Consider the following 27,437-nt stretch of genomic DNA (forward strand, 5'->3'; position numbering starts at 1 on the left):
GAAGTCACCGAGGTGGTTAAAAAGCTCCGCGGTGGCAGGGCTTCGGGGTTGGATGAGATCCGCCCTGAGTAGCTCAAGTCTTTGGATGTTGTGGGGCTGTCGTGGTTGACACGCCTCTTCAACATTGCGTGGCGGACGGGGACAGTGCCTTTGGATTGGCAGACTGGGGTGGTGGTCCCCCTACATAAGAAGGGTGACCGGAGGTTGTGTTTCAACTACAGGGGGATCACACTCCTCAGCCTCCCTGGTAAGGCCTACGCCAGGGTATTGGAGAGGAGAGTCCGGCCGATAGTCGAACCCTGGCTTCAGGAGGAGCAGTGTGGTTTTCATCCTGGCCGTGGAACACTGGACCAGCTCTATACCCTCTACAGGGTCCTCGAGGGTTCATGGGAGTTTGCCCAACCGGTCCACATGTGTTTTGTGGACCTGGAGAAAGCATTCGACTGTGTCCCTCGTGATGCCCAGTGGGGGGTGCTTCAGGAGTATGGAATCGGGGGCCATTTACTAGGGGCCATCCGATCTCTGTACAAGCGGAGCAGGAGTTTGGTTCACATTGCCGGCACTAAGTCGGACCTGTTCCCGGTGCATGTTGGACTCCGGCAGGGCTGCCCTTTGTCACCGGTCCTGTTCATAACTTTTATGGACAGGATTTCTAGGCGCAGCCAAGGGCCGGAGGGGGTCTGGTTTCGGGACCAGAGGATTTCGTCTCTTATTTTTGCACATGACGTGGTCCTGCTGGCCCCCTCTAGCCAAGACCTACAGCATGCACTGGGGCGGTTCGCAGCCGAGTGTGAAGCGGCTGGGATGAAGATCAGCTCCTCCAAGTCCGAGGCCATGGGTCTCGACCGGAAAAGGGTGGCTTGTCCTCTTCAGGCTGGAGGGGAGTTCCTGCCTCAAGTGGAGGAGTTTAAGTATCTCGGGGTCTTGTTCACGAGTGAGGGAAGAATGGAGCGGGAGATTGACAGACGGATCGGTGCGGCTGCCACAGTAATGGGGGCGCTGTGCCGGTCCGTTGTGGAGAAGAGAGAGCTGAGCTGAAAAGCGACGCTCTCGATTTACCGGTCGGTCTACGTTCCTACCCTCACCTATGGCCATGAACTTTGGGTCATGACCGAAAGAACGAGATCCCAGATACAAGTGGCTGAAATGAGCTTCCTCCGTAGGGTGGCCGGGCACTCCCTTAGAGATAGGGTGAGGAGCTCGGCCATCCAGGAGGGGCTCAGAATAGAGCCGCTACTCCTCCACATCGAGAGGAGCCAGTTGAGGTGGCTCGGGCATCTATACCGGATGCCTCCTGGACGCCTTCCTCGGGAGGTGTTCCAGGCACGTCCCACCGGGAGGAGGCCCAGGGGACGGCCCAGGACATGCTAGAGGGACTATGTCTCTCGGCTGGCCTGGGAACGCCTTGCGCTCCCCCTGGAGGAACTGGAGGAGGTATCTGGAGAGAGGGACGTCTGGGCGTCTCTGCTGAGTCTGCTGCCCCCGCGACCCGTTCCCGGGTAAAGCGGAAGACGACGAGTACAAGTGAATTGAATTAAACATCTGCAATTTTTTTGACCTGCAGCAAATAGATCTGTAGTTGAGAGGTTGTATTCCTAGAATCTGTGCATCAAAACACCACTTGGTTATTGGTATGGAGGATTCCTGCAGGGAAATGGCAACCTCAAGTAAGAAGATAACCATTTTTAGCTCCAGGGGGTTCTAATGGCAGAAATATTAAAGGCCTTTTTTAAAGCAGTCAAAATGTATTGAAATCCAAATAAAATTTGTGGTTCTCTATTGCCAAAGGAAAATAATGTTACAAAACTAAGTGTATATGCAAACCATTTTGTAACACTTGCCTTCATCAACAAATACAAAACTGTGCTGTCAATGGCCAGCTGGAGAAAGTGTAATGGTGCGTTCACACCGAACGCGGATTCTGCAAATATTTCGCGTCATTTGTATGCTTTTGCCCCTTTGACATTCCGCGCGAACTCCGCGTTGCCGTTTGGCAACAAGCGTCAACGCTTCGCCGCATCATCAAATAGGAGGAGCTTCCATCTGCTGCTTGCTGGTTTCAACTGAACATGGCAGACATGGATTTCATGGATAATTACGGTGTTTTACCTGTGGAGAGCCAAAAAACGCAGCCATTGTCAACGTCCCAGGGTTCACCAGATTCTTCAGGGACGGGAACAGTTCGGAGAGTACCACCACCTACTCCAGGAGCTGCGTCTGGGTGACGGTCGATTTCAGCGGTACTTCCGTCTATCTAGGACCCAGTTTGAAGATCTGCTGTCCCGCGTTGGGAGACGAATAGGCCTCCGGGACACCAACTACCGGCGCTGTATCCCCGCTGCTGAACGCCTGTCCATCTGTCTTCGGTGAGTAAATAAATTTCAGCTCAATAAAAAAAAGAGCCGATTTTTAATGTCCACATCTCCTAAATATAAGATATTTGTGCCTAAACATAACCAGGTCCTTTCTGTACTTGTCTCGGTAAAAGTAATTAGTTGAGTCATACAACTCTGGCTTGCCGCACACCGCCACTATGATCTGGTCCTCCATCTTCACTGACAACCGCTTCTTCTCTGCTGCGGTCTTTCACCCTACGTCACAGGCGGATCCAGTACCTGATTGGTTGACGCTTCGCTCGGCGCGCCTTCCGCGCTGTGTCCTCCGTCTCCTTCGCAACGCGCCGCTCCGCTCCTGAACGCGCCTCTACATAGGGATAACATGTAAATCGGCCGCTCCTATCGCAGAATCCGCGTTCGGTGTGAATGCACCACAAAAGAATACTTATCTGTCAGATTTTGTAATCAACCTGTAAACAAAACAAAATATAAAGTTAAACAAATATAGCGTTTTGTGTAGTGATTAAAGCATTTTTAAATGGCCACCATTGGAGTCCCTGACTAAAATCCACTCACCCTTCCTGTTGTTTTTGCTGAAACCATAACTAACCAGATAGCTGTGAGCCATTTTTTTGCCAGGATAGGTTTTACAACTAATTATCAGTTTTCATGTGAACAGCTTTTAAAACTCTGTTGAGCAGAATCAGAATCAGGGTTTTCCCAAATAATCTATTTTGCACAATTTTTAGTGACATTCACCTTGAAAAAGAGATTGTATTGGCTGCTGCAGCTTTTCCATAATAAACAGAGTAGCTAGTAATTTGGTTAACTGCACCACATAAAACATGATAAAGATGAGCAAGGCGGAGTTTATTTGAGAAACAAAAACTTTTTTGACCCCTGTTCCAACATATGTTGGAGCAGCATACCAGCAGAAATCTTGCATAAACTACCATATAAACATCATGTCGGGGCTAGAGTTTCTGTTGTATGTTTTTGTCTGTGTTTTTTGACTCCTAGTAGGCGCTAGTGCTCAGCAGAGGTGGAGACAGGTGTTTTCCATCTCGGTGATTGAGTCCTGGAGTACTTAAGCAGGAAGAAGCCAGCGTCTCGTCGCTCGAGTATTAGCCTCTGTGATAGCTACTGAGCCAGCCTCGTATTAATTAAGTTTATGTGTACTTTGCCTTCGACAAGGTTTAACTTGTTCTTTGTTCTTCTTAGTGAACTGAACCGGCGACTACCTGGAGGTTGCCCAGGCTGGCCCCGGTGGCTTCGTTTCGCACTAGCCTCACTCCTAGGATCTCACCAGGAAGGATCTTTCACACACACACATACACACACACACCTACCGGACGCCGAACTCTGGAACTTCCCCGGCTGGCTGCTTCACGCCCCGGATTCTCCAGAGACCATTCAACCTAACCTGTCCACCCTCCACCTCTCCGTTGACGCTTCACCTGCACTCCAAGCTCTAACCCAAGTAACTAAGAAATCATCGGACTTACCATTGTCTCCATGTTCACTTCTTCTCTAGTCCTAGTCCCGGTCCTCCTGGCGGATTACCTACTCCCTCCTAGTAAGAGACATTTCACATTTAAGTTCTGGTTTTGTTTACTGTGCCATTTACCTGTCGTTTTTCCTTACAGTTGTTCCTGCACACCATACCGATCCATTTTCCTTAAATAAACCTTTTTTCAAATTTGTACCCGTTTCCCTTGAGTGTCATTCTGCATGTAGGTCAGAGCCATACGTAACACTATGACAGAATACTCGAGCCAAGCAGAGGCGCTCAAGGGAATTCTTTCCGATCATACTCACCATATTCAGTCTCACGATTCCACTTTACGCTCTCTAGCCGAACAGCAATGTCAGACGAATCAACAGCTCGAACAGGTAACCGCCATGTTACAGCTATTCTTGAACAAGACCCCCACTCAGCCTTTAGAGGCTGCTGCAGCCAGTTCAGAGACCCAGCGTTTTCCTTTCTTCCGTGACGTCATTTCTCCCAGTCCTGAGAAATATTCAGGTGAGACGAGTGACTGTAAGGGTTTCTTGTTACAATGTTCTTTAGTGTTCAATCGTTCCCATTTTCTCCCATCGAGTCTCATTCTCCTAGTTCCTAGTTTCCTAGTAGCGCTTTGAGTGTCTTGTTGCTGAAAAGCGCTATATAAATAAACTTACCTTACCTTACATTTTCTGATTTTGAGAAGGAGTTTAGGAGAATTTCTTTTCTTTCTGTATTGATTATGTGGCTTCAGGTCGAAAGTTATGGACTATTAAGCAGCGGGGTAGACCGCTAACAGAATTTGCTATAGATTTTTATATCCTTGCAGCAGAATTTGGCTGGGACAGCCGGGCCCTTAAATCTGTATTTTTTCATGCCCTAGATGAGACTTTAAAGGATGAGCTTGTTTTAGTGGATGAGCCAGAGTTATTGGGGAATTTCATTGCTAAAGCCATTAGAATAGATAGCCAGTTAATGGAGAGGAGGTAGCCCAGAAATTACCGCAGTTATGTTAGGACTCAGCCAACGTTTTTGCCTACTGTTAACCCCAAGCCCCCTTCACAAGAACTGGCAGGAGAAACTGAACCCATGCAGGTGGGTAGGGCGCGCCTCACTAGCAAGGAAAGGCAGAGGCGCTGGCAGGCTACGCAATGTTTTTATTGTGGCTCCATAGAGCATCTTGAAGCCGACTGTCCTACTTGTCCTCCTCGGCCAAAAGATCAGGTCTGTCAGTAGATAGGGACATACCGGCGGACCAGACTGTTTCACTTGAATCCCTCAGATTTTGTTTGCCTGCCACGTTACTACTTAACCAACAGGTCCACAATCTCTCTGCACTGGTTGATTCAGGAAGTGAACACAATCTTATAGACTTGGATCTAGTTAAAGCAGCTGGGATTGAGACTGTGGCTTTAACAGCACCACGTCTTGTGAAAGCCCTCAACGGTCAGGAATTGTCTCGTATTACTCACCAAACTAAACCTATAGCCCTCTTGTTATCTGACAATCATCGAGAATTAATTTCCTTCTACGTTTTTCCTGTAGCTATGCATGCTATGGTGCTAGGTTTCCCTTGGCTTAGTAAACACAATCCTCACCTTGATTGGGTTAAGGGCAGAGTTGAGTCCTGGTCCACCAGTTGCCATACTACCTGCCTTCAGTCTGCAGTTGCTCCCGTTCCCCTTGACTCAGTTGTTGAGGAGGGTGATTTTCCAGATCTTCCCCAGGTACCTTTGATATACCATGATCTTAAACAAGTGCTCAACAAAGCTAAGGTGCTTTCATTACCTCCACACCGACCCTATGATTGTGACATTGACTTACTTCCAGGAGTTTCCCTGCCTACCAGTAAGTTGTATCCCATTTCTACACACGAGCAGCAGACTATGGAGAAATATATTGAGTCCTTGGCTACCGGCCTTATCCGCCCTTCTTCATCAACCCTAGGCGCAGGTTTCTTTTTCGTCAACAAGAAGGATGGTTCTTTAAGGCCCTGTATTGATTATAGGGGGCTTAATAACATTAAGGTTTAGAACAAGTATCCCCTTCCTTTACTTTCTTCAGCTTTTGAACCTGTCCGCGAGGCCACAGTTTTCACTAAACTTGACCTTAGGAATGCCTACCACCTGGTTAGGATCCGCCAGGGGGATGAGTAGATGACAGCTTTTAAGATCCCACTTGGACATTTGAATACTTAGTCATGCCCTTCGGCCTCTGCAATGCCCCTGCTGTCTTCCAAGCACTTGTTAATGATGTCCTCAGGGATTTTTTGAACATTTTTGTGTTTGTCTACCTAGACGATATTTTGGTTTATTCTAAGGACCTGAAGACTCACCAGCATCACGTTCATCTGGTGTTACAAAGACTTTTAGAGAACAAACTGTACATGAAAGCGGAGAAATGTGAATTTCACCAGACCTCTGTAACCTTCTTAGGTTTTATTCTAGAGAGACTACAGCCAGACAGCAGCACCTTTAACTGCACTAACTTCCACTAAAGTGCACTTCCTTTGGAACTTAGCTGCAGATCTTCCATGTTCTTCAGGAGAAGTTCACCCAGGCACCCATCTTACAACATCCAGATCCCTCCAGACAGTTCATTTTGGAAGTCGACGCCTCCAACACTGGGTGGGAGCAGTACTCTCACAACGTTCCTCTGACGACGACAAACTGCACCCTTGTGGGTATTTTTCGCATCGGCCGAGCCAAGCTGAGCGGAATTATGATGGGCATGACAGAGAACTCCTTGGTATTAAGCTAGCCTTAGAGGAGTGGAGACACTGGTTAGAGGGTGCCGTTCACCCTGTTTTTGTCTGGACCGACCACAAGAAGTTGGCTTATTTACAGACTGCTAAAAGACTTAACCCAAGACAAGCCCGTTGGTCTCTTTATTTTTCTCGGTTTAATCTAACCATCTCTTTCAGACCTGGGAGTAAGAACTCCAAGCCTGATGCTCTTTCCTGGCAGTTCGCACCAAATGACTCTGAGAAGCTACCTGAACCTATTGTGCCCCCTGCTTGGACCATCGGATCTGTGTCTTGGGAGATTGAGGAACTGGTCTCCCGAGCGCTAAGGACAGAGCCTGACCCTGGTAACGGGCCTACCAACCGTACGTATGTCCCTGTAGGGTTATTCAATTGTTCCACACGGCTAGGTTCTCTGCACATCCAGGGGTAAGCCGCACCATTTCCCTGATTAACAGACGTTACTGGTGGCCCTCTTTGCACCAGGACGTCCGGGAATGGGTGCTTGCTTGTACAATTTGCTCAAGAAACAAGTACTAACCAACCCCCAGCTGGTCTACAACAACCTTTGAGCATCCCTAAGCATCCATGGTCCCATTTAGCTTTAGATTTTGTAATTGGGCTACCCACTTCATTTTGTCTATTGTTGACCGTTTCTCCAAGGCTTGTCACTTAGTGCCACTTAGAAAGCTTCCCTCGGCGTTACAAACTGCCAAACGTTTGGTCAAGCATTTCTTTCGCTTACACGGTATACCACAGGATATTCTGTCTGACCGAGGGCCCCAGTTTGTTTCCCAGGTTTGGCGACAGTTTTGCTCAATTTTAGGAGCCAAGGTATCACTGATTTCAGGCCACAAATCCCCAATCTAACGGACAAGTAGAGAGACTCTACCAGCAGCTCAAGTCCACACTTAGGTGTGTGACCTCCTCTCCCCCGTTAGACTGGGCCGAGCATCTCCCTTGGGCTGAGTATGCTATCAACTCACAGGTCTTGTCTGCTACAGGAGTTTCCCCCTCTGAAGCCTCATTAGGTTACCAGTCACCTCTGTCCGCGGCTGACGAGGTCGACGTGTCTGTACCCTCTGTTCGCCATCATGTTCGCCGATGTGAACTGATGTGGAGACAAACAGTTCAGGTGCTCAATCGGACTGTGGCCCAGAACAAACGCATCGCTGACCGCAAGAGACGGACAGCTCCTGTTTATCAGCCGAGATAAAGAGTTTGGTTATCCTCCCGGGACATCCCTCTCAAGGCCATGTCAAAGAAGTTGTCACCTAGGTTTATTGGGCCCTATGTTATTGAGTCCTTAGTCGGTCCCTCTGCCGTTTGCCTCAGGTTGCCTTCCTCTTTATGAGTACACCCTACCTTCCATGTATCTCAGGTTAAGCCTTTAATGGACTGTGGTTCTTGCCCTCAGGCCGAACCCCCTCTGCCCACCCTGGACTGGTGGGGACACCCAGTTTGGACTGTTTGTCGCATCCGTGACTCCCGTCGGCGTGGATGGGGCTGGTGGATTGGGAGGGTTTTGGTCCCGAGGATCGTTCTTGGGTTCCTCGATCTTTTATTTGTCAACCCTCTTTGATTTCTGATTTCTTTGCTTCCCATCCTTCTGTTTCTGGACCGCCAGGTGGCGGTCATTGAGGGGGGGGTAATGTCGGAGGTTACCCAGGCTGGCCCCGGTGGCTTCGTTTCACACTAGCCTTGCTCCTAGGATCTCCCCAGGAAGGATCTTCCACACACACCTACCCGACACAGAACTCTGGAACTTCCCCGGCTGGCTGCTTCCGGACCCGGATTCTCCTGAGACCATTCAACCTAACCTGTCCACCCTCCACCTCTCTGCAGACGCTTAACCTGCACTCCAAGCTCTAACCCAAGTAACTAAGAAATCATCGGACTTACCATTGTCTCCATATTCACTTCTTCTCCAGTCCGAGTCCCTCTCCTCATGATGGATTGCCTACTCCCTCCTAGTAAGAGACATTTCACATTTAAGTTCCGGTTTCGTTTACTGTGCCACTTACCTGTCATTTTTCCTTACAGTTGTTCCTGGACACCATACTGTTGGACCACTTGTTTGCTGAATATTGGACCATTTGCACGTTGTTGGACGCCACTGTGCCTTTCCAACGTCATCGGCCATTTTGTACCGCAGGATAGTCTGTCCTACAAAACCCAGTGGCCACTGCGGCTGATATGACTGTGCCGTCCCAGGTCTGACGTCACAGGAGGCAATATAGGAAGGTGAGCGTTTGAAAGAAGTGCTTTCACGTTGGATACCGGACCGACATCTGAAGCATCTCTCTCTGGAGAAGAAGAGAGAAGAAGAGGTCTTCATTTATTCTCCTTCGTTGGCTAACAAAAAATTCATGAAAGAGGTTTCTGGAATGAGAAGGCCAGAAATTTCACTTTGCCGATCGAAGACGTGAGTATAACACGTAACCAAAACCACGGAGTTTCAATGAGATGCAACTTTCCTTCCTTGCTTGGTTCTAGTCGACTGCTGACGGTCAGATCATATTTTTCCTTTTCGCCAAGGTGGCCAAAGGACAAAGATTGACCGCTCTTCCCGAAGTTAACTGTGGACGCACGTTTACTTCCAACTTTCCCCCTCCGCCTCTCTCCCTCTGCTCAGAAGGAAGACTTCAACAAAGTAAAACTCATCCTTTTATTTTTATTTCTTTATTAGGAATATCGTGGGAAGGATAGAGTAGGAGGTTTTAGTGCGATTAGAGTCGTCATTTAGACTCTAATGTGTTCTGAATTGTATGTGCATGCCATTATTTTGAAACTTGCTGGTACTGTCGGAGGCCGCCGTGTCTCGCAAGTGTGTCTTTACCGTGCGAACACCTGTGCGCAGGTGCGCTGTGAAACTGGACCGCTATAATAACCTTATGGTGAAAATCAACCATTTTCTTTGTCTTAAACTTCATGTTTTAATGGTTTGCCGCCAAAAGGGTTTATGATCCTTTGTGTGGGCTGAGTTATACAACCTTGCTGGGAGAAGGTTTATGACTGCCCGTGTCCCGCTGAGCTACACTTTGGGAGGGGCGCACCCAAAACTTCGTTCAACCATTTTCCCCTTTTATTTGCCATAACTGCCATAACTGCTGGTTTGACCTCATACACACCCACTGCTGTTTGGTTTATTTTGTTTAGTTAGATACTTTGCCCTTTTTGTGTAGAACTTTGCCTGTTTGAGTAGGTGAAGATTATTAAATTGTGTTTATTTTGTGCAACTGTTATTTGTCAGTCAAAATAAGGTTAAAGTTCCACACGTTTCGGCAGAAACGGTTGATTAAACAGTGACATCTCTGGTAACAGTTATCAATTATTACTGAGTATTTAACGGTTGTAATTATCAAAGGCATTGAGCCATAATTACAACACCAGAGGACATCTCTGGCTTCGATTCATAAATGAGGATTTTGGTTAAGAAATTAATTTTGTCAAATTATGATTGTTAATTATAATTCTTGATAAATATTAATTAATCAATAATCATAATTCCAACAATACCGATCCATCCTTTTTTCAAACTTGTACCCGTTTCTCTTGAGCGTGATTCTGCATGTGGGTCAGAGCCATTCGTAACACTATGACACATCACTGGTAAGTGAGTTTGGACACAATCACTTAAATCAACCAACAATACTGATAAAATTGGAAATTTTAGTGAACTTTGAAGCTACTTAATAAAAGGCCTATACATAGGACTGGTTTTATTAGCTATTATGTAGAATCATAATTGCGGGGTGGTATGGGCAACTGCTGGATCCTAAAAGAGCCTTATTAATATCGGGACACTTTGTAGTAACCTTTCAATTCAATTCAATTCAATTCAATTTATTTATATAGCGCCAATTCACAACACACGTCATCTCAAGGCAGTTTATAATGTCAGTTCAATCAAATTATACAGATTCTGAGTTAAATACATAAATTCCAGTTGATCCTAGTTTTTAAACAATGCAGTCAAATTCCGTTCAGTATTCAAGTTGATTAAAATGTGTTCTATCAAAGGAAACCCAGCGGATTGCATTGAGTCAGTGACCTGCAGCATTCACTCCTCCTAGATGAGCATGTAGCGACAGTGGAAAGGACAATTCCCTTTTAACAGGAACATACAGGCAGAACCAGGCTCAGTGTGAGTGGCCATCTGCCATGACTGACTGTATATAACTGTTTCTCTTTAAAAATATAGCACAGTATACCACTGTGTAGCAGTGAATAGGTACTGCAAACAGAAATTTTTAGCACAAACCATGGCAACATGATGCTTAAATATACTTTACTGCCAAAAGTATTTGTCTATTTTTACATGTACATGAATGGATCCACCATTGTCAGCAATATTAACTTTAACTATTCTGTAAACATCTTCCAAGGTTAAGGAGTATGTTCATAATTAGATGAGAAAACCAGAATTGCAGCCTCCTCTCTAATTCATCTCAAAGGTGTCCAAGAAGGTTAGGGTCAGGACTCTGAGCAGGCCAGTCTAGTTTCTCCACACCAAACTTTATACACCTGCAGCTATGGAAGTGATTGGAACACCAGAACTCATGCATTTGGTGGTGGGACCAAATACTTTTGGCAATATAGTATATTTCTCCTCAAGCAAATGATCAAGTGTCTGCTGTGAGTGTGTTGTGTGGTCAGGCTGTTACACACATATGGACAGTTTTTGGTTATTTGTTTTTGATTAAATCTAAATTGTCACTTAAAAGGAATGCACATCAGAAGCTCTGCAGTGAGTCCTGTCATCCCAATCACCACCTTCAGCACGTTATAATTATCATTCTGAGGGGTGTGACGCATGGGGTAGGGGTACAGTGTGCAACCCATATATGGAAGCCTCAGTCCTTGTCGCAGCTGTCCCAGGTTCAAGTCCCGACCTTGAACACCTGTATTGCATGTCTTCCCCCTCTCTCCACCCCACCTGTCTACCTACTTTGGAAAAATAACAAAAATAAAGGCCACTAGTGCCGTGCTGAAATACACCGGGACTACACAGCTTACTGGGCTGGATTCCAGCCTTGGGCTGTTTGATAGAAAATAATAGGAGTGTAGATTTTTGGATGCACGTTTGGTGTGTGGTACCCTTTAGGCCTCAGCTGCAAAAATGAAAGGCTTAGTCAGCCATCAAGATCAGAATGCATATGTTGAGCTATGCCGCCATGGTCAGTTCTCCAATGCTTGCTCCACACATGCACAAGGAGAATTAATGTGTGGGAGGAGTTCATGAAGACATTGTGCCTTTTCTAGCTTTATTCTTGCACATGCAAATATAGCCAAAATAAGATTTATTTAATGTGTGTTATCCCTACGTAAAATCATGATTTTATTAAAGTAGAGAATCTATCTGACATTCAGCTAAACATCAACTTAACATTCTTTTAACATGACTAAGATTAGAATGTGCTTATAAAAGCCCCGTTTCTGCCAAAAATATCTACTTCTTTTTGCTTTCTGAGAACTAATACATTAATTAATATGTAAATAATAAAATTAATATTGGCCACATTATACTTGTGTAAATAAATGAGAGCAGAAAGACCATAAATTACAAAAAGTGTCAGAAAGCAAAATGTGCTCCTACTGGTCAATATATTTGTTATGCTAATTACCAAAATACATCATTTATCTTTTTGGAGCAATTTAATGGGAAAATGATAAATGATTATGGGCCTGTTCATTTGGGGTTGTTAATTTTGGTACCACATAAATAATTTCATCTTTCATCTGAGCTGAGCGGTTTTTAAAAATGTGAGCTTGCACAACACTGGATATATAGTCTATAGCAGCCAGTCTTGCTTTAGTTTAGTTTGTAGCTGCAGAGTAAGGAAGATGTGTGAGAAAATGATCACCATGCTCTCAACATTTCAGCTGCAACTTCACTGAAACATTTTTGAAATATATTCCATCTATTTCATAGTTATCTTATTCTGCATCTTCCTTGAAACAACAACCTTGTGATGGGTACGAACACAATGTGCAGTATCTTGCAAGATCAGTCATACCCAACACAAAGTAGTATATAATTCTTTTCAAAATTTCAAAATTTGTTTGTATTCAGCCTCCTTTGATATGGTACACTTCAAATAAAATCATGTGCACCAAATTGCCATTAGAAGTCAACTAATCAGAGTCCCCTATGTGTAATTTAATCTCAGTATATTTTACCTGTATGAGAGAGTTGCAAGAAGAAAGCCATTATTGAAAGAAAGCTACATGAATTCCTGTTTGCTGCAAGCCATGTAGGTGTCACAGCAAACACATGGGTGGAGGTGGTGTGGTCAAATCAAACCCAAATGCAACTTTTTGACTTATATACACAACACTATGTGTGGCACAAAACTGACATGGCTCACCAGTCTGATCACAGCCTTCCTAAGTTGTACCATGCTTTGGGATGCTTTCTTTAGCAGAGACAGTTTTGCAGTCCCCTGGAATGGCCTTGTCAAACTCTAGATTTAAATCAAATTAAGAATTTGGTGTTCACGGAAGTATCCTTTCTACTCTAACTGAGTGTGAGTCATTTTACAAACAAGAATGGGCACAAATTTCAGTCTATAGATATGTAAAGCTGGAAGAGACAAACTCCAAAAGCCTTAAAGCTGTTATTGCAGTATAAGGTGGTTTTAATATTGACTCAGCTGAATACAAGTGCAAACCGCACATTCCAGATTTATATTTGTAAAATATTTGTTCTACATCAGAATTAGTAACTAATTTGCGTTGGTCTATCAGAAACAGTTCTAATGAATTACATCGCAGTTTGTGCTTCTAAAATTCAGGGGGTACAGATGCTTTTGCAAGGCACTATATGTAAGCTAAAACCTAAGAACAAATGTGCATGAACAGGAAATGCGCACACTAACCGATATCCCAGGAGCCCAGGCTTTCAATCTCCTTGCGACCGATGTAGTACCAGACACAGGCCATCCAGTGGGCCAGCAGGGCAAACATAGACATGAGCAGAGTCAGAACCACTGCGCTATATTGTGAGTAGCGCTCCAGCTTCTGCAGTAGCCGCAGCAACCGAAGCAGTCGGACAGTCTTCAGCAGGTGGACCCTGAAGTTCTGCACACAGGGACACAGTTCAAACAGTCTGAAGAACAAACAAGTGTCTAAAGCAAAAATAAGAGCAACTACATTTATTCAATCTCTAATTTATTGTTGACAGAGAATCCAATATTTTTCCATTTTCGAATGAGAACAGAACAGAGTAATTTAGCTTTTAACTGAACTAATTTAGCCCACAGTTCATCACCTCTCAGAATGCTGCACATGGACATCCCAACGTATTAGAGAGGAAATGCACATGTGAACAACAACAATATGAAAGACATGTTGATCAAATAGATTGTCATTGGAGCTACAGGAATGTGCACACCAATTGGACATTTCCTCATCATTGTCTTACCAGGAAATAACATTTGTTTTCTGTAAAAAAGTTGGAAGTAAGGGACCTTAATGGGTACACACTGTTTTCTGATTTGTGGGGTTAACTCACCACGCTGATGTTGAAAGCATAAAGCAGGTCAAAGGGCAGAGCAGCAACAAGGTCAACAAAGAGCCAGGTGGTGACGTAGTGAACACAGATGGAGCGGGCATCATAGACCACTTGACCCGAAGTGCTCACAAATGTCGTACGAAAGTTCAGTACAATGTCTAAAGAGAACGACAGCATGCTGTTAATAAATAAGATACATGAGAGCAATGCAGCTTCAGCAGTTATTAGCATGGTTTATTAGGTCATTCAAAAGGACATGAGTGGCTCTCACTTCTTTTAAGAACTTACATGATGAAGTTATAGTGAGCACAGCTCATTCTGGCCTCATTTAGATGTTGTTGTTTTTGGGTAAACCTAGTCTTTTTCAGGGGCCATATTTTCTCTCTAAGGTGAGACCTCAGTGACAGCTGTGTGTCTGTGTATGTGTGCCCAGGTGGAGTTGAGCTGTTATGCTCACACAGGCAGTCTTTGAGAGGACTTGATATGTTGATGTTGTGTTATGATAATCTTTGTCTCTCCTGTCACTTTTTTTCTATTTTCTTTGTGGCACTAGAGGCCTTTATTTTTCAGTTTTTCCGACAGTAGGCAGACAGGAAATAGGGAGAGAGGGGGGGAAGACATCAGGCAAAGGTCTCCGGAAACGGGACTCAAACCCGGGAGGGTCGCTACGAAGACTGCAGCCTTTATAGATGGGTCGTACGCTTAACCCCTACACCACCAGCACCGCGCCCCTCTCCCGTCACGTTGAACTTGACAGTAAAGCCCAGTTCTTGTACACTACATTAAGCTGAAGCTTAAAGTATTCTGTCACGGTTAAAAATAAAAAAACAACCCAATTAATTATTAATTAATATTACTGAAGATTATATTAGCTGATGTGCTTGAACAGGGTTAGGATTTTTTTAAACACAAAATACACTCACTCACTCACTCACTCACTCACTCACTCACTCACTCACTCACATATCTATATATATATATATATATATATATATATATATATATATATATATATAGGATAAATGATTGAAAACTAATTATGTGGTGAACCTGGAATAATTTATTTTAACCTGGCAGAACAGAGTTAGAATTAGAAATATATATATTGTTTACACATTTGAACATTTACTGTGCTTCTGTTGGGCAATGCCCAAACACCAGCATTACTAAACAAACAAGGCCTCATTAGGATGAAAGCCAGGGGTTGCAATGGGTCCAACACGGGTTTGGGCAGTTCTGGTCTGAAATAAACTTATACTCATCATCAACAGGACTGTTGCAGTTTGGCCTTTAATTATTTCTGTGAACTGTTCTTTTTCCAGGGGAAATATTTACACAACATAAAAGCTCAATAGGTTTTTGAAACAAGAATTTGGTGCACCATTTTAAATTTATTTTGAGTTATGTGTCAACTAAATACGGCCCTGTCTTTTTTCTCAAACCATAAAATCTGATACCCTATAAAAGAGAGTGTGTTTTTATTATCAATTTCACCAATAAAGAAAAAAATCACATAACCCACCAAAAATCTGAAAGAAATATAATTTAAAACTTTGAAATTTATGTAAAAAACTGTTCTGGTGATGAATAAATGAGGACAGCCCCCCATTACTCAGCATTTTAAAGGTCAAACCTCAGACACTTAGCTTGGTGTGACTGTTGTAGTGGGACTGAATACCATTGTTAGACTGACATAGATGTCTGAGGCCTTGCCTAAGTCATATTTTACTGTTTTTGGAAAACAAGAAAAAGACTTTTCATCAAGAATATTATATTTTGTATTGATACTGTAGGAGAAAGCCAAAATATGACTTAGGTAATTATGCTATGAGGCTAACATTGTGAATCCGGTAAGGGATTTTAACATTTCTACAAGTGGGGGACATCCTAAACAACTGCCAACATGCCCGGGAAAGTTCAAGAAGTATCTCACTGAAGTTACTTCAGACAAAGGATGTGACACCTTCTATTATGTGGTAGGATATCCTAATGTTTTCCTCAGCTAGAAAACACATTTTGTTTTTCTCTTGTTAATTTGCGTGCGGCCAGGATTAAGAAAATCTCATATTCAAACTGTCTTCTGGAACTATGGGAGAAAAGCCTGTCAGTGCCTCTGATGTCTTTTTTTAATTAAAGATCAAATTTGCAAAAAAACCCCAGTTTTTTTCAGAAGGGCTTCAAGAACGCATCAGTTTTAAATCTTTCATCAGATGCTTTTATAGACATGTTATTTTGGGAGATAACAATAATGCACTTTATTATCAATGCTTGATTTAGATCTTTTCTGCTATTCAAAGATTCACAGAAGAAAGTTCTCAAAGGCTTTCCTTCAAAGTGCATCTCTCAGAATAAAGTACAAATACATTTACCCGGGCATAAACAGGAAATGAGTCGGGAGGTCAGTCTGCTGACTGCTCAGTTTTACTATACTTAAGGTCATGAGTCTTTAGGATGAAACCAAGTTTCTTCATGAAAAGCATAAATTAACCTGATGGAACAAATGGGATATTGACTGACTGGAGTTACACATTTTACTGCAGGTGGCTTATATAATTTCACTGCTGAACTTTCTGGGAAGGGGTCATGTTGTATTTATGATTTTTCCAATAAAGCTAAATGTCTACTGTAGGGATCTCATGCAAACATTCTTAGACTGACAAACAATAACAAAGAGGCCTGCCGATTTCCTGGAAGGAAGTTGGCAGTGAGACGTAACAGCCTAAAGTAAATGGCTCATATCCTCTGAATTCAACATGCATCATTAAAAACTTTCACAGATTTTGTAGATGAAGGATTATTGGCTTACCTTCAATCAGCAGGTGGCTAATACAACAATCTCCTTTTTATTTCAGTAAAACCTAACGGTTCATGTAACTTGTACTGCTTCCTACACTAAACACTTAAATAATATTCATTGAATTATACAGTCTGTAAGAACTATACAAAATAAGGTGTAAACTCAAACTTTTATCAACTTGCCTTTAACAGAATACAGATGAATCTTTACCCAGACATTTTATTCCATTTGTTCCATGTTTTGCATCTTTCTATCCATTTTATTTGCTATGAACTGTTGCTATTTTAGTAAATTTTTTGTGTGGATTGCATTGACTGTTTTATCTGTTTTAACAGTATTGTTATATTTTATTGATCCTATTTTGCTACAAATCTTCATTGCAGTCATAGGGTCAATGGATGGATGAATGCACCAACAGCTGCCACCTTCTCACCAAGCTTCTTGCTAAAGATCTTATAACACATTCCAGGCTTGTGCTGATCCACTATCAAGACCTTGATGACATTTGATATCTCATTAGTCTAACCAATAGGGTGTTGAGTTTGAAATGGAAGAAACTGATTATGTAGACAGCTGTCAACAAATTTTGATATCAGGAGTATGTGTTACTGAATTATTGATCTCTGTACCATATGGACACATAACAGGTATGTAAGAGCCAGAAATCTGGCTGGGTGGCCTGGGATCAGATACTTGGTACACTCTATGACATTCAAATTGTTTAGCTTGTATACAGTATGTTAATTTTTTATTTTTTTTTTGGTTGCTATATGGTCTCTTCACATTAAAATTAAAGTATTATAAATATTAAATACTCACAAAACTAACAAAATCTGTAGATCACAGACTGATGGTAAACTAGACGAGTGAGTAAATTAATAACTGGATGTCTTTTTTAATGTAGTTGATTCTTACCTAAAATAAAAAGAATCTCCACCAGGATGTCGCTGACACTGGGTGGACTTCGTGACGTGGTGCTGCTGCCTTCTTCCCGTCCCCAACCAACTGTGAAGCAAACGTTGTACGGAACAGTGACGGCCACGTAAAAGGTTGCCAGCAGAATCAACCAGTCCCAGCCGGCTTTGAAGGTACCGTAGTGGAGCAGGATGAAGCGAGACTTCTGAATGGCTGCTACTTTGTACTCTGGGATCGGGGGTTTCTGCCCAAACATGTTCTGGATTGGATAAAAGGAAAAAAAAGGTAAAAGATGTCAACAGCTGCATCATTTCCCTCTTTAACTTCCTTCTAAGACGTTTTATTTCCAAAAGTAAATTGAAAATGGAAAATTATTTCTTTCTTTTTGTAATACAGCAGCTAAAAACACACTCAGTCAAATCAATTGAATTTAATCATAAGTTTGAAAGAGCAGAAAAAATAGGTCAATTACTTTGGGAAAAAGCCTCTGTAGGTGCTTGGAAGTCTTCAAATAGCTTCCACTTTCAGCATTTCCATAGAAATAGAAACTAAAACCCCCTCTGATTTCAACCCATCCGAAAAGTGAAGAGACAGAATCTTTTTAAAAATTGAACCAAAACAGTACACTCCTCACATATTAACAAAACATGATCCAGTAATAAGGAATGCAAAAGTATTGATATGAGATAATTTAAAGGTAATAACAGCTAATACCGATTTATCATGCTGCTGGAAAGGTCAAGATAAAGAACATCTATCCACTCCAGGGTTTGATGTGTAAATGATTTAGTATTTATAAACTTTTATAAATTATTTAAATCTAATCTCATCTGTACAAAAACACACACCACACATTCCACATACACTGCATTTTTTTATTTAACAAGTCAGTAAAAATCGAACTACACCCCAAAACCCTAGAAATGTATAAAATGCTAGAATATAAAAGAAGTTGTGCTTTCTTTTCACTATGACTGTGTGATAACTATTACTCCTTGTTTATTTTAAAAATAAAATGTTTTTTTAAGCCTAATATTTAGTTTTTAGAATGAGATTTTCATTACAAGAATACAGACTGAAACACAAAATCATTTTCAATGTTTTTCCTTAGACTGGCACACATATTTGTATTTAATCTGTTGATTTTGAAACTATATCAATAGTTTGGATTAATTTTAGACTTGGGCTGGTTACCAGTATCAACATATACCAAGGTTTAAAAAAGTTAGTCGAAAAGTAAAAAAAATGTTCTGTCATACTGTTCCTACGGTTTAAAGTCCTTTTAATTAATGGCAGAGAAAATGCCAAAGTTTTGTCTGCCTGTAAGGACCATAGACTAATGCAGTGCTGACGTACCTTCATTTGCTGCTGCACACTGCTGACCAGCTGGCTGAAAAAAGGCTACTACCACCTTTTCCTCAATTACAAGAAAGGAAAAATTGACAGTTGAGACATTTTGTAAGAAAGGTTTGCCAAGGCTTGGGTGTTGTCTATGTGCAGCATCAGAAGACAGGGTCAGTAACTGCTGGGTTCTTTAAAATCGTGTAGACGATAGGTTTATTTGAAAGATGCATTAAGGATTCAAGGAACTTTTGTTGTCCTACCAGCTCATATTAACATATTTATGGCACAAAACTCGGACTCAGGTCCCGGGAACATGACAGAACTGGTGCGACAACCTGTACCTGCTGGTTCAAAGATGAGCGTCAACACCACTCGACCTTTGCAGACAAAGACCACCTTCGCAGATATTAAACTTTGTCTAGGAATTTTCTAATATCAAAGTTTTGATTTAGGTTTTTGATGATATCTTTATCCGTATGTAAATTAAAGATGACGTATTAGGACGGGGCTATTTAATTACAAAATCAGTTGGGCCAGATTTAAAAACTAAGGCCATGAACTGGGCAGGACATTTCCCCCAGACAGCAAGTGAAGGTAAATATTTCAAAGAAGCTAAAAAAGATGTATTGGCTTGCATGTTTAACGTTTATTCACTTAGTCACATAAAATGTGCATTAAAACAAAATAGTCAAACTGATCTTGAACCAAACACAATATATTGCTAAAATCTTTTTTTTCTGGGATGTTTAGAGCTGAAAGTGAAAGAGCATTAAACAGTAATGGTGGATTAAAAATATTAACTGTGCTTCTCAACTGTACTTGAGTTGTTTGCAATATATTTTCTTTTGAAATAACAAATTCTGTTTTGTCCCTATTTGGGCCCATCTGAGTCAGTCACAACTCAAGTGCATGTAATCAGGTGTATAATGTTAACAATTTTGTACAGATGTTTTCTTTCTATTGGAATTAATGCCCTCATCTCATCAGAGTACATCATAAAGTGCGCATACCCCAGACTCACCAGTAACATGCACAGACTTAAGCCAATTTAAGTATTATCTATTTCACATTCTTGTTTTTTTTCTTTACATTGTTTTTTAATGCACCACACAGAGCAAAGGAGGGAAAAATAATTTTGATCCAGCGTACAAATAGCAAAACTGACAAAGTTATAAATTACCCGAACAGGGCCAGCAAACAAAACCAAAAACAACTCGACCAGAGCGGAAACAAGAACAAAACAGAGTCCAGGTGGGTGACTCAAAGGTGCGGGCACAGAGTCCAGAAAGACGACCAGAAGGACGTCCCAGAGTTCAGAAGGATGACGAGGAGGTTGTCCCGAGCTGACACACACTTCAGGTGGGAGACCCAGGAGGGCCATCGGGACCCTGACGAAGTCTAGGAGGCCGGCGACGACGGATCTGCTGACCTGGAGGACGGCGATGAGAAAGCAGATGATCTGAAGGTCGATGACGGAGCCTGATGTATTAACGAAGAGGCTGGTCCTGGAGCAGACGCTGAAGGAACAGATGGTCAGGAGGCTGGCTGAGCAGAGTAGAGCACCTTCTGAGGTCCTAATCAGGAGCCCAGCGGTGGAACTCAGGAGACTCGGAGCCACGGTGGAGTTCTGGAGAGCAGTGCAGGAATCGCTGGAACCTTTGGCGAGGCCGTGAAGATCTGCGGCAGAACTCTGAAGATTTGCCTTTGTGGCTCCAAAGATGGAGGCGGTTCATCTTCAAACCCCTCTGGAACAAGAAGGAGAGGCGGTTCGCCCTTGAACCCCTCTGGAACAGGAAAGAGAGGCAGTTCGTCTTCTAACTCCTCCAGAACAGGAACAGGTACAACAAGAGGCGGTTCGTCCTCAAACCCCTCTGGAACAGGAAGGAGAGGCGGTTCGCCCTCGAACCCCTCTGGAACAGGAAAGAGAGGCGGTTCGTCTTCGAACTCCTCCAGAACAGGAACAGGTACAACAAGAGGCGGTTCGTCCTCGAACTCCTCTGGAACAGGAACAGGAAGTGGAGCCAACCTACAGCGCAGACAGGAGCTGAAGTGTCACGCCCACAAAGAGGCTGAGGGAGAGATGTAGTGCAGCGGGCTGGTTCAAGTCTCAAGTCTCCATGTAGTAATACCGTAAAAGCACATCTGGCGAAGCTCATTACCACTGCAGGAAGAGCAAGTCTATACAGTCAAAGTTCTCTTTTAACCTTGTAATGAAATCTGTCATGACATCAGTGATTTGTGAGGAAGATGGGAAGATTTTGTGGAGGGTGGGAAAATGCAATATTCTGTCAGAGCTCTTACACCATTGTGCATCAGAAGGTCCTGAAAAACCCTCCACTTTAGCTGCCCTCTCCATGGGTTCCCTTGGGATACTTTGTTCAAAAAGTAGGGTGTTCTTCAATGTGGTGTCTCCACACATTGTATTCTTTGAAGATTTCACAAAACTGCCGAGTTGCTCCCAGCCATTTGGGCTGGGCCTGTATTAGGATATACTGTGTACATGGTCCATGTATAGCAACACTCCTATTATAATACAAAACATAACACAGTAAATTGTGAGCCCCCTGGACAAGAAAATATTTGTCTAAGGAAGGGGCAGAGGTCTGACTGTGCCTGTAAGGACATGGTTCTTTGTTATTACACCTTAGATCAGGAGAACTAGGTTGACTAGGACACATTCCTTCATCAAAGCTGTTTCTGAAGGGACAACAACCAGATGCAGGAGATAAATGTGTTGCCTGAACTGGCTATAAAAAGGGGCTGTGTTCAAAGTTCTTGGGGATTCCTTTTGCATTTGACTCTGTGGTCAAATGTAAAAGATTGGTGGACAGATCAGTAATATCTGATATTGGCCTGGTTGAAATAAAATCCAACAAAGTCTCTCCCTGATGAAAAAAACCAGATGCAGGAGATAAATGTGTTGCCTGAACTGGCTATAAAAAGGGGCTGTGTTCAAAGTTCTTGGGGATTCCTTTTGCATTTGACTCTGTGGTCAAATGTAAAAGATTGGTGGACAGATCAGTAATATCTGATATTGGCCTGGTTGAAATAAAATCCAACAAAGTCTCTCCCTGGACCATTCTCACATGGGCATTTTAACAGTGACCAAACCCCAATACACAACAATGGCCTAATGGGGTTTTTGTAAAGATTGAAGAGGTAGGCTGCAGCACAAAAAAGCATTACAGTAATCTACCTTATTATATCCACAAAATAATGGTCCTAATCTTGGTTTAGACCAGTGTAAACAGTCTTCCTTCAAATTGTCAACAACCAAGCCTCGCCAGTGTGTATGGCTGCCCCTCATAAATATGCTAACACCACTGCCACCATGCTCCCCTATGCTCTATCATAGAGCATAGAGGAGCAATTGTTTTTAGTGAACCCTGGAAACCCTGCATGACCTAACACACTCAATCACATGTAATAGGGGATCCACTCTTAACATTCAACAGAGGTAGGCTCAGCAACACTCTGCAAAAAGCATTCAAATTCCGAAAATAATGTACAGAAAGGATTACTTCTGTATGAAGACGGTTGTACAACAATAAGGCCCTGTGTGTTTAGTTTTTCAGTTAGTATATGTATCAGTCTTTTTATTTATAAGGTCATGAGAAAATGTTCAAAGTAAAATGCTGAATTTTACACGCTTCCTCCCAAACTTGCGCTATGCTAAACAGGCGAACATCAAAGCTACACAAATTTATACCCATGTAAAAACAAATTTTTAGACATGACAGCATGCATAGCAAGATAAGAAACAATGTAACAGCTGCTTGATTACTCTATAAGTGGACGTTTCAGCAGCATGCAAACTGCAAAATTCTGTAAGTATCTTTATCAGTCGCATCAGCAAAATGTAGACCTCTTTTAACTGGGAGTAGACCAGATAAGGAGAAATTCATCACGTCCTTCATACCATCTGTTGTGGTTTGAGCTACTAACTGCACTGCAGCAGACCAGGAAGTCATCATGCAAGTAGAAAAAAAAGGATAATGCTATTCTGAAGCTAGTGTTCATTTTACAGTCCTGTGTTTGGATGTTTCATGGGCTCCAAAACACACAGCCTCTCCATTTGAATGAGGATTCGTTGAATGTTTAAGATATTTTAATTTGGCTGGAAGACAAATGAATCCTGATGAAAAAACATTTTAAAACCAATGACTAAATGATATCCTCTAGCATTTAATACACTGATAGTCTGAAGAAATAACCAAAATACTGTTAGGTGCCATAGTTTTTATTTGATCCTTATTGTTGAATTTTTAAAAATATTTAATCAATTTGAACCATGCCTCCAAGGAGGCTCCGTGGATGGCCGCCTCGGTACTACACTCATGAGTCAAGACTGAACCTTGTAATTCATATTTGCGAATTCTTGAAAAAAAAAACCTTAAATGGCAAATGTAAACAATAAGCCTAAAATACTATGCTTATTGGATCATAAGGGTCAGTAGCTAGCCTGTTCTTGTTTTTTTTTTCCCATTTGCACTTTACTTTGCTGCTATACTACAATCACTTTTACCAGAGAACAATTCCTAAGCATCGGGCAGTCCTTTATTAGCAGTTTTTCTGAGATCCTGGTTAGAAGCATGGGGGCTCTCTGTTAAATTTACTGAAGACGCAGAAAGGTAAAACAGGCAGGTATGCTCGTCAAACTCCACCAGCAAGGACTGTGCGTTCTGCTCCTGTCTATCCACCTGGCAAATGGATCTGCTGCCCTCAACTTTATTGTAAGCTGACTCACTGAACACATCCTGGACAGTGCACTTCTGATGCCGGGGTTCTAGTGTTTTCTAGCAGGTCGCAGCACGGAGCTCTCAGGGAAAAAGAGGGGAAGTGGAATCTGCTTTTAAATGAACAAAGGTTGGTGTACTGATGTCACAGTGTTTCATGAGTCATGCAGTGCTGATCTGGATTGATTTTTCATAAACTGTAAACTGTTTTATTCACTGAGCGTCATGCTGTGTGGATTTGTATAGGACCAACTTGCAGTGAAGGAGGCAGGAGCCAGAGGAATGAATGTAAGATGAGTCTTTAATTGTTCTCATACGCAGACCAGGCAGGAAAATCAGAATCATTCCGAACCAGATCCAGACCAGGACACTGGGTGACCAGACATGACGAGGGTAACAATGACAACAGAAGGATCCAGCCCCGAACAATGAAAACAAAGGGGCTTAAATACCAACTGATAGGACAGGGAGAATCAATGAGAAACGAGGACCAGGTAATTAGATAGACAAGGAACAGCTGGGCTAGGCTACTGTACACAGGAGGATGGAAAGACAGGGTAAACAATGACCTGACCAGGAAACTAAACGAAACAAAACAAAACACAGGTTGGCAAGACACTGAGGAAGTAACCCTTTTTTGTTTTGACAAGAGTTAACATCCCACTACAAGCCTGCACATCAGAGGCAGATAACAACCATGGAGACAAAGAATTTAGGCTCCATCATTGTTGTTTGTGGGGATTTTACCAGGAGAAACCTCTCCAATTAACTTCCAAAATACAGACAGTGTAAAACCCACTGGACTACTGTCACGATACTTTTAAAAGATGTATATCAACAGGGCTGCTTTGGACTTTCTGATCACTGTCTGCTACATCTCATTCCAACCTATAAGCAGAAATGAAAAACTTCTTAGCCTGCTTTGTGGACTGTTACGAAGTTGACTGATGAGTCAAAGCAGATGTTAGAGGCCTGTTTTCATTGGCCTGTTTGGAGTGTTTTGAAGCTCCAGCCACTAATCTGAATAAGTTTGCAGAAACTGTGAGATCATATATGAGTTTTTCTGAAGACATCTGTTTGCAGACCAAGATCTTTCGCACATTCAACAATAAACTATGGTTTTACTCAGCCATTAATTTCTAAACTGCAACAAAAGTAAGTACATCCCTGAGTAATAAGGTCCAAATTGTGTCCAATTAGCCAATTTCCCTCCCTGATGGCTCTATTGTTACAAGATTTCAGGTGTGAATGGGAAGCAGGTGTGTTAAATTTGGTGTTATCGCTCTCACACTCTGTCATACTGGTCACTGGAAGTTCACCTCATGGTTCAACTCTCTGAGGATCTGAAAAAAATAATTGTTGCTGTACATGAAGATGGCCTACACTGTAAGAAGATTGCCAACACTCTAAAACTGAGCTGCAGCACAGTTTCCAAGACCATACACCAGTTCAACAGGACAGGTTCCACTCAGAACAGGCCTCACTATGGTCAACTAAAGGAATTCAGTGCTTTGTGTCATATCCAGAGGTTGTCTTTTGAAAATAGATGTACAAATGGTGGTGCAATGCTTGCAGAGGTTGAAAGGGTGGGGGGTTGGCCTGTTGGTGCCATACGCCACACTTCTCAGATGGACGCCTGTTCTATAGAAGATGAACAAGAAAGCCTGCAAACAGTTTGCTGAAAACAACCAGACTAAGGAAATGGACTACTGGAACCACTACTCTCCCTCCCTCTTGCCTGCTTCTGCATCTGCTTTTGTCTGTGTTTTTCTTAGAGCCTCACTTTACATATCTTCCAAACTTGCAAATTATGGATTTGGTCAGCTGGTCTCTCAATGCAATTGATCAAATGCAGAGCGAATTGTTAAGAGAGGCAAGCCGCAAGCTGGATACGGTTCTTGAACACAATCGTAGCCTGGAAGCGGCTTTTGGACTCAGAGGTGAAAGGATTTAATCATGCAGAAGGTTGTTCGCTCGAGAACTGCGGGAAAGTCCCAGAAATTTGAATATTTGGATCCGCAATTGAGAGATAACAGTAAAAACTCTTAATGTGGTTGGAAATCCACACAACTGCTTGAACCACAACATTTATTGTTTTTCTAAATCTGGTGCCCCAATGTGGCCTTCTCAACTTCTGCTAAGTGGCTATCGACAAAATATCTCCTGGATGTTATGTAAACATGGCGCTCTTTCCCAGCACCCCCAAACAGCTGTGACCCACATAAGACTTTGCGGCCGATTGATAAAACTTCCATCTCTCTCCTCAAGGACAATGGCGCTCTATCTGTGTTGACAGTCTAATTCTTGCACACACTCTCAGTTATATATTCGCACCCCAGGATTCCAACGCACTCTTGCAAAATCTTTTCTTCTTGTGTGTTGCTTAGCCCTGCACCTAATTGTGTGATTTCATTACTTTTTCATAGATTCTTAGTTTTATCAGAAGGATTACCAGCGAAAACCAAATATTATTAGTAATAGAAAATTTGGACCATAGCTGCTCTTACACCAATGACCCAGCTTTCTTAGTTAGACTACAATGTACTGTTATTACTTAGTTCAACTTCAGTACCAGTAAAAGCAATATATTATTAGCACCTGAAAATGTGGATTAAAGCTGTTTTGTATCAGTGACTCATCTACCCTAGTTAGAATTCAGTAGAATGTCAGGATCTGTGCCATGTTTGTCTGTTTGGTGCTGTTACTGTTCTTAGCCTCTAGATGGCGTTGGAACCGGAGGAGAGGTGACAGGTGTTCTCTATCTTCTTGATGATCTGCTGAGGAGTATTTAAGGAGGAGGCTGCCAGCAACTCACTGCCAGAGTGTTGCCCTTTGTGGTTACCTGAACCTGACTTTGCCTTCAGCATCGCACCCCACCTGGATTACTGTCTTCTGGAAAGAAGCTATCCAGCTCCATGAACTAAGAGTCAAGCCTCCTGTTACCTCATTGGATCAAACCAGCTGGCAGTCTCCTGATTCCTTCGTTCCATGGATCTCCTTCTGCGTACCCTGTCCACCCTCCTTCTTCCATTGCACCAACTACAGAAACTCTTGGACCATCTATCATCCTGGCACACTAGTATTCACAGTCTCCAGTCCCACGGGTAAACAACTTCCTGGTCTCTCCACCCCTCTCTGGCGGATCTCTCCTTCAAATCAGTATGACAGAATTATCATTTAAGAATATAGGTCCAGAGTTTCCCCTTGCTTACCGTTCTGTTTATTTTACAGTTGGTATTCCGGTTCCAGTTTCCTGCACATTCCTACATACTGTAAATAAACTCCTTACCTTTAAACTCTGTCTCCTGAATTGCTTTCTGCATGTGGGTCAAATCTGTTCGAAACAGTATGACAGAATGATGAGATTATCAATATTATCATCTTCTTTCAGCATAAAATGCTTTATTATTAAGAGTGGCTTGGAACCAATTTCTACCAGTAAACCCGGAAGGATTATTAATTATTATTACTCCCAAGGATTATTAGTGTCATTTGATGTACCGTATTTTCCGCACTATAAGGCGCACCGGATTATAAGGCACACCT

The 27,437-nt window shown here is 42.5% G+C and overlaps 1 protein-coding gene across 2 annotated transcripts in view; it reads right to left on the minus strand.

Moving 5' to 3' along the window:
- The window catches only part of kcnh3 (potassium voltage-gated channel, subfamily H (eag-related), member 3), a 398,012-nt gene that overhangs the window by 68,272 nt on the left and 302,303 nt on the right, over positions 1-27,437 (minus strand). For both annotated transcript variants that reach the window (XM_047371306.1, XM_047371305.1), the window contains exons 5-7: positions 17,812-18,070; positions 14,100-14,257; positions 13,465-13,666 (exon numbers count right to left, since the gene is read on the minus strand). In XM_047371306.1, the coding sequence (XP_047227262.1) occupies positions 13,465-13,666; positions 14,100-14,257; positions 17,812-18,070 (619 nt within the window). The remainder of the gene's footprint in view (positions 1-13,464; positions 13,667-14,099; positions 14,258-17,811; positions 18,071-27,437) is intronic.

The sequence above is a fragment of the Girardinichthys multiradiatus genome, chromosome 7 (assembly GCF_021462225.1).
Source record: "Girardinichthys multiradiatus isolate DD_20200921_A chromosome 7, DD_fGirMul_XY1, whole genome shotgun sequence".
Taxonomy (NCBI): domain Eukaryota; kingdom Metazoa; phylum Chordata; class Actinopteri; order Cyprinodontiformes; family Goodeidae; genus Girardinichthys; species Girardinichthys multiradiatus.